At 44.3% G+C, this 8,369-nt stretch overlaps 1 protein-coding gene across 1 annotated transcript in view; it reads left to right on the forward strand.

The window, feature by feature from the left end:
• Positions 1–7,892, forward strand: part of AHCYL2 (adenosylhomocysteinase-like 2) — a 191,217-nt gene extending 183,325 nt beyond the window's left edge. The window contains exons 13-17 of the mRNA XM_006861125.1: positions 3,783–3,881; positions 5,438–5,506; positions 5,592–5,670; positions 7,156–7,276; positions 7,706–7,892. Coding sequence (XP_006861187.1) covers positions 3,783–3,881; positions 5,438–5,506; positions 5,592–5,670; positions 7,156–7,276; positions 7,706–7,712 — 375 coding nt within the window. The 3' untranslated portion in view covers positions 7,713–7,892. The remainder of the gene's footprint in view (positions 1–3,782; positions 3,882–5,437; positions 5,507–5,591; positions 5,671–7,155; positions 7,277–7,705) is intronic.
• Positions 7,893–8,369: the final 477 nt, after the last annotated feature.

Genomic DNA, 8,369 nt, shown 5'->3' on the forward strand with positions numbered 1-8,369 from the left:
TTCTCAAGCTGGGGGAACTGAAGAAAAAATTCAATCCTCAACTTTCATTATTGAAAAATTCTCTGGGCAAATTATTGAATGATGCAGAAAGTATCAAGAGAAGATGGAAGGAATACACAAAGTCACTGTACCAAAAGAAAATGGTTAATGTTCAATCGTTTCAAGAGGTAGCATATGACCAAGAGCCAATGATACTGAAGGAGGAAGTCCAAGGTGCATTGAAGGAATTGGCCAAGAACAAGGCAGCAGGAATTGATGGAGTAAAAATTCAAATCTTTCAAGAATGTGAGGTGGCACAGGAGGCACTTACTCATCTCTGGCAAGAAATTTGGAAGACAACTATCTGGCCGATTGATTGGAAGAGATCCAATTTGTGCCCATTCCGAAGAGAGGTGACCCAACAGAATGCAGAAATCATCGGACAATCTCTTTGATATGCCATGTGAGTAAAGTTTTATTAAAAGTAATAAAGAAATGGCTGCAAGCATACATTGACAGAGAACTTCCAGAGGTTCAAGCCAGATTCAGAAGAGGCCATGGAACGAGGGATATCATTGCTGGCATAATGTGGACTTTGGCTGAAAGCAGAGAATATCAGAAAGATACTTACCTTTGCTTTATTGAGTATGCAAAGGCTTTCAAATGTGTGGATCATGACAAGCTATGGACAACATTGCGAAGTATGAGTGTTCCGGAACACTTAATTGTGCTCATAAGGAATTTGTACCTGGACCAAGAGGCAATTGTTCGAACAGAACTGGGAACGCTGAATGATTTAAAATTAAGAAAGGTGTGTGACAAGGTTGTATACTTATTCTACCTGTATGCTGAGCAAATAATCCAAGAAGCTGGGTTATATGAAGAAAACTGTGGCATCAGGATTGGAGGAAGACTCATTAACAACTTGCGATATGCAGATAATACAACCTTGCTTGCTCAAAGTAAAGAGGACTGAAAACATTTACTGATGAAGATCAAACAGCACAGCCTTTGGTATGGATTACATCTCAATGTAAAGAAAACAAAAATCCTCACCACTGGACCAATTAATGACATTCTTATCAATGGAGAAAAGATTGAAGTTGTCAAGGACTTCATTCTGCTTGGATCAACAATCAGTGCTCGTGGAAGCAGCAGTCAGGAAATCAAACGACATATTGCATTAGGCAAATCTGCTGTACAAGACCTTTTTAAAGTGTTGAAGAGCAAAGATGTCAGCTTGAAGACTAAGATGCACCTGACCCAAGCCATTGTATTTTCAGTCACCTCATATGCATGTGAAAACTGGACAGTGAATAAGGAAGACCATAGAAGAATTAATGCTTTTGAGTTATGGTATTGGAGGAAAATATTGAAAGTGCCATGGGCTGCCAAAAGAACCAATAGATCCATTTGTGCAGCCAGAGTGCTCCTTGAAGGCTAAGATGGCCAAACTTCGTCTCTCATACTTTGGACATACTGTCAGGAGGGACCAGTCGCTGGAGAAGGATATCATGTTTGGTAAGGTGGAGGATCAGAGAAAAGAGGAAAACCCCCAATGAGATGGATTGGCCAAGTGGCAGCATCGATGGACTCAAGCTTGGCAAGAGTAGTGAGATTGGCCCAGGATCGGGCAGTGTTTCGCTTTGCTGGCATAAGGTCACTATGGATCAGTACCGACTCGATGGCACCTAACAACAACAACATCCTATCATGATGTTAGGAAAGTTTTCTTCCAGCAATTCTTGGACAATTTTCTCTATGGTTTCATTTGTCTCTCCCTGTTCTGGAATTCCAATCACCCATGAGTTATTCCTCTTGATAGTGTCCTACATAAATCTTAGGCTGTCTTCAGATTCTTTCATTCTTTTTCTGATTGTTCTTTTCCCAGATGAGTATTGAGAGATTTGTCTTCGAGCTCACTGATTCAACCTTCCAGTGATTCAATTCTACTTTGTCCTTTCAAAGTATTCTCTATTTCTCAAGTCTTAGTATTAATTTTCTGGCTTTTTAATTGCTGGTTTTTGTGTGGTTTCCAATTTCTCATTTATTTTTTCAGTGTGTGCTTCTGTGATTTACCTGAATGCTTCCTTGCTTTCACCAATTTTTTTCTCAATTCATTGAAGGTGGTACCTACGTAACATTATTTTAACTTCCTATCAAATAATTCTGATTCCATTTCTGGTATTATATTTTCTGGCTGTATATTTTGGTCACTTGTTTGAAGCACTCTATCCTATTTCTTCATGTAGGCTGAAATTGTCTGTTTTCTCCTTGCCATTGTGGTATCGTATTTATATTTAATTGATGATTGTATGTTGGTGTGTTATCCGCACTTACCACCTGCCTCCTGGTGGATGTAATAAAGACTGGAAGGAAGTCTGAACACAGTTTTCTGTTCTTTGAGAAAACAGACAATTCTAGCAGGTTCATTTACCTCTGGAAGGACCCCAGGCAAAGGCGGAGCAGGAGAGGGTACCACTGGTTGCTGTGTTGGCCGACTGCTACCAGGAGGGCAAGAGTATGGAGAACTGCACCCCCTTGTCTCCCACCTGCAGCCCAGGTTTGTGTATGTCAGCCGATGTCTCAGTAGTCATCCGCTTTCAAAAGCTCAACATGGTCGCTCGGCTCCACACCAGCTGATAACCCGCCTGGTTTTCCTCTCTCTCACTGCGTCTGTTCAGCTCCGTCTTCCAGTCAGCGCTCAGTCCACGCCTCTGTCCTATCTCTGTCCTAGCTTCAGAATCTCAGGGTTCCAGGACCACCATCTCTATCTCTTTCACTTGTTCTCCCAGGTCTTTGTTACAAAGGGTCTGTTTACTGCATCTGCGTACTCCGCTATCTTGCCCTGACTCCCACAGTCTTTTTATATGTATTCTTGACTATAGTAACTAAAATATAGTCAATTGCTCAGTAGGTAATAGACAATTATTATAACTCAAGTGTTTATCTTTATTTGTCTGAAAATTACTATTACTTAGTGAGACTGCATTTAATCAACTGAGCCAATGGGTAGTTCTGGAATTTCTATTTTAGGCATTGCCTATGGAAAGAAGAGGTTGTTGTCTAAAGTCTGTACCTGGTGACTTGTACCTGATTACTGCTTTAATCCACTTCCCATTTCTGCTTTTGTCCTCTGAATATACAGTGTACAGAACTAGAAGGAGGTGAGCCGCTGGGAGCTTTACGCTCCCATTAAACATTTCCTTAAAGGCTACTTCACATTTGCACTTAGGTCACAAAGCTTCTTTAACTTCAGGATGAACCCCTATCATTAAGAAAATGAAGTGGGACCATGACACCTGAGAGCAGAGCCTCAGGCCCTAGCAGGCTGTGTTTAGGACACTTGGGCTTCTTAAACCAAATCCCACTCAGCTCTGACCTTCCTTGGTTTCTCTGTCTCTTCAGCACGTAATGTGTTCAGTTTGCACTGTATTTATTTGCACTTTTTTGCATGTTGCTTTGTAAGTATTTTGAAAGCTTTATCGCCTCTCACATATGTATTGTTTTGTGTCCCCAACTCAAGTGAAGGCAGAAACCCTGTCTTTGTTTTATTTCATATTTCCCGTAGCACTTTGTGCTGTGTTCAGCAGAGAGAGTGTTCAGCAGAGAGAGTGGAATGACATCTTAGGATAAAATTCCCTGAAATGGAACCGTCCTAGCCAACCCAGAACAGGTAGTCTCTACCTGGCCTGTGATTGCTCCTTTCAAGTTGCTGTTTGAATTGGCTCCCTTCACCCTCTTCCCCTCCACAGAGTGGAACCTGTTGCTGCTGATGTGCTTACTACTGATGTATGTTTCAGGCGAGTCTACGGACACCAGAACTGACCTGGGAGCGAGTGAGGTCCCAAGTTGACCATGTAATATGGCCAGATGGCAAGAGGATAGTACTGCTGGCAGAGGTAAGACCTGGGGGATGAGAAGAGACAGGCTGGAGAGAGGCTTGCTGTACCCAGAATCCCCTCCTCTTCATGTTCTCACAGACTTGCAACTCCTTGTAAGCACCCATTTAACTACTTTACCAGTGGGTTTTACTTCAAATGGTGCAAGGTTTTTTCATTCGTCAATTAAGAAATTATTTTGGTTCCCCACTCTTCACCAATTATCCTGTCTATCCACATCACTCTCCAGGTTGAGTCAGATAGTGACTATCACTGTGGAAGGAATTAGCAGATAGAATTAATGTCACTGTGGAGGATGCTTATAAAGAGATAATGGCACTTGGGGGATGGTTTGATCAGTAAGCACAAAGCCGAGATTCCTGACTGTAACTTTCTTAGGCAAGCTCTAGAAAAGCCATGTCATTGCTTATAGATTCCCTGTGTTTGAGGGCCCATTTTCCCCAACTAAGCCGGACATGTAGCAGGGTCCCAGCTGTACCAGGGAGTTTCACAAAGTTCATGGGAAAATGGAGTTAAGATAATGGAGTTTTCTGTGAAGTATTTGAAGCCCCTTCTCATAATGGCTCCTTGGCTGATAATTTCCCCATCCTCTTCTGCAATCTCAGATGCTTCCTTGACTTTATTCAGTTTGCTCTTTCATACCCAACTTTAACCACTTTTCCTTTCATGGAAGCTTCTCTTCTCTAGTCCTGGATTCTTGACAGCTACCAGGATGCTCCCTGGATGCTTCCTCCTCTTCAAGAACAGATACCAAAATGGAAGGAGGATGATAATCCTTTTCCTTCAGTTTTAATTTTCAGTCAGTTTTTCTTTTTTTTTTTTAATCAAAGAAAGTGAGCATGCAAATGTAAAAGATGCCCATGTTCTTCTCGGGGCCTGTAAATTTATGTTTACATCTCCTTACTCTTCTCTTCTCCCTTTTCGCCTTCTCAGATACTTTAGGGCATCTGTGAAGGGACAGAATTATTTCTTTAGGAGTGCTGATGTGGAGGGTTGAGCAGGTTGTTAAATATGCATTTACAGCCTACTGCCGTTGGCTTGTGTGTTTCGTATTGCCCTGGAAGGTCACTCCTTGACCACAGCCAGCATCCCCATTGTTGTCACCTAGTCTAGTTGGACAAAAAAGGTGACCAGGCCTCTGAGGAAACAAAGTAGCAGAGTGTGGCAGAAATTTCTAGCTCTTCTACTCTCAGAACCAGCAATTCAGAATACAAGACTGTCCTTGAACTCAGGAAAACCAAACTGAGGAAGAAGCGCCCAAATCATCACAGCTTCCTAAAGCTGAGCTGGAGAGACCTCCACTCTCTAGTCTGACTTGACTAGGCTGCTGTGGGGAACAGTTCTTCTGAATGCCGATGCCTCAGAAGGACAGTCTGCTGCAGAGAGCAGAGAACCCCCAAATTCCCTGTGCCGTCCTTCAGTGGCACTCAGTGAATTCCTTTTATTGAACACCTGCTTTTGTCCCGCAGTGTTAGTTAGGAGTGGATGGAGAGTGGCAGTACTTTGTCCGCCAGGTACTTTGTTCTAACCCATCTGTGTTGCTCCCTCACTTCCAGGGCCGTCTGCTGAACCTAAGCTGCTCTACAGTGCCTACATTTGTGCTGTCCATCACGGCTACCACTCAGGTGAGGCTGCAGAGCGGGAAGCAGGGGGCCTGGAGAATGCCATCCGACTACCAGCTTGTCAGCATCCGTGTCTCTGCTTCTCTAGGCTCTCGCCTTGATCGAGCTCTACAATGCCCCTGAGGGCCGCTATAAGCAGGATGTCTACCTGTTGCCCAAGAAAATGGGTGAGCATGCATTCTGCCCCCCTCCTTGCCAAATTGTCCAGACTCAGAGGCCAAAAGACATCTAGAACCTTAAGTTCCTTGTGGATTTTTTTTTAAAGAGTGGGGATGTCTTTCTCTTAATAAAAGTAGGAGCTAGCACACCTAGATTCCATCCCCAGCTGATTCTCCACATTTTCTACCTGAGACGCCCTAGTTAAGTCATGGCAATTTTTGTGATTTCATTTCCCAGCATATGGGTTTTAAGGATTTTTGTCTTTTAAAGCATCTTGTACGTAAGAATCTTAAAGGAGAAAAATGTCTTCTTTCAAGGAAGAGGAATCACACGTGACATCTGATTTCAGGGCTAGGCTGCTTAGTAGCCTCAACCAAACCTTCCTCAGACCCAGCGAGGTGTTTCATGCTTCCACCTCTGACTCCATGCTTCAGGAGCAAGGAGAGGCTCTGAGCGCATTTAGTGATGTGGGTGTTCCTTACACGAGAAATACTAAACTGTCTTAAATTTTTAAAGAACCTGACTCAAGCACCTGAATTGCTACAGTGTGTATAAATCCCAAGGGCATAAAATCAGCTTCTGGTTTTGTTTTGTTTGGTACATAGCAGCTGTTAGAAGTGGGTATATTTTCCCTTTAGTAGACACTTTGGAAGAATAGCGAAGAAATGGAACAGCCCATCTTCTGACTGAATGTATAATAAAGTGGGCATGGGGGGAACCAAACACATATCTAGAAAATGACATACTTTCAATTATCAATCAATAAGTAGGAAGGAGCTCTGGTGGTGCAGTGGTTAAATGCTCAGCAGTAATAGAAAGGTCAGCAGTTCAAACCCACCAGCCACTCCGCTACAGAACAATGAAGCAGTGTACGTCCATAAAGATGGCAGCCGTGGCAACCCTAAGAAGCAGTTCTGCTCTGTCTTGTAGGGTGGCTATGAGTCAGAATCGGCTTGATGGCAGTGAGTTTGGGTGCAGCATGTGTCAGATGACAGAATACAAACAGGAAGCCATGAGAACTAAGGGGACTAAGAGCAGAGCAAACCATGCGGCCTCATCATTAGCTAGCCCTTCCAGATTTTCTGAAGCATCAGGTTTTCTGAGTGACTCAAAGTAAAGAGAGCTCAAGGCAGAACTAAAATTTGAGTTTCACATTTTCTAGTCCCTACCTCATCCCATCCGCTTTTTTTTTTTTTCCTTTTTCCCAAGCCCCCAAAACTCTTGCTTCTTTTAACTCTCCTTCATCTCTCTGAGGAAAAAGAAAGGCTCAAGTTTGAAACAGCTAGTAGAAAGGAAGAAATGTTAGGGCTTTGAGATGCACTAAGCTTGAAACTAAAGGCAACCATTCCTTAGAATTGAGAACACAGGTAGAGCCGTTTTTCAGTCAGCTCCAGGAATTAGAAGTGTGTCTCTCAACTGTTGAGGCCTGAGGAGAGCAGCAGCCACTCAGGAGGCATGAATGCTTACACCGGGCCTTTTGTGGTCTATTCCAGATGAGTATGTGGCGAGCCTGCACCTGCCTACCTTTGATGCTCACCTGACAGAGCTGACCGATGAACAGGCCAAGTATCTGGGACTTAACAAGAATGGGCCCTTCAAGCCTAATTACTACAGGTGCCTTGGGCTCCCCCAGAAAACAGGGGGAGGGACTGGATGCTGGGGTGGTGACAAGCCTCCTGCATTGGAGTCGGTCTCTGCACCTGCACCCACATTCACATCAAGGCAGAACAGTAGCCGCATCCCGCTCTCCACCACCCCCAGAGCGCTCTCTGAGGTCTTCCCTGAACGTTTTAAACTGTGCTCCTGAACCGTCTTTCTCCATTTCATCGTCTTGATACGTTATGGCCAGCATTTCTCCATGAAGAGAGAAGAACCATGTCAAGACAATGAAATGGAGAAAGGCAGTTCACAAAAGTGAAAAAGAGGAGCCCATATCTACCCTCACCTCCAGAAAAGACCCTGCCTCCCTGGAGACTGGCTCTTCAGGTCCCTGCACCCCACTATGTGATAGCATCCTAGTCTCATCTTTCTTTTTCCATCCAGGTATTAAGTTCCTGTCACTCAAGCCAGAAGAAGTTTTCAGGACTAGAACTCCGAGTCTTTTCTCCACTGCTCTACAGGAAAGAACCCAGCAAGCTGCTTCTCCCATCAGAGCTGCTGCCGCCGTGCTCACCCTATAGACCATATGTTAGGTTATTTATTTATTAAAATCTAGAATCCTGTGCCGGTAGCCTTGGCCCAGAGTGTGGTTACTGCCCCAAGGGCCAAGGGAGCCACAGAGGACAGGCTGAGGAGGGAAAGAAATGGGGTGACCATTCCCAGTGCTTCTTTTGCATCATCCCTATTGAGCTGAAGCCTCAGCGAGGGCCATTTTTCTCTTGTCCAGGATCAGGAGTTAGTCCAGGGATTCCAAACTCCTTGTTCCCTGGGGTTTTCTGGAATACATTTTCAGCAGCTGCCTTTTTCAGCTTTGGCTCTTCCCCAGGTGAGGCCTTTGGAAACCACTCAATGCCTATGGCCTGGACTGCCAGCCTAGACTGTCACTGTACTCTCACTGCCTTGTCTAGACCCTGGCTGCTAGGAGGGAGTGTTGTGGCTTTGGCTTCACCAAGAACTCAGCTGTACCTGTGCCTGCTGGAGAGCTCCTTCCCGCACCAGGTCTCCTCTCTTCTCTTTGAACATTTGTGTCCATTTTAACACTTTTCTG

The sequence above is a fragment of the Chrysochloris asiatica genome, unplaced genomic scaffold (assembly GCF_000296735.1).
Source record: "Chrysochloris asiatica unplaced genomic scaffold, ChrAsi1.0 scaffold00041, whole genome shotgun sequence".
Classification (NCBI taxonomy): Eukaryota; Metazoa; Chordata; class Mammalia; order Afrosoricida; family Chrysochloridae; genus Chrysochloris; species Chrysochloris asiatica.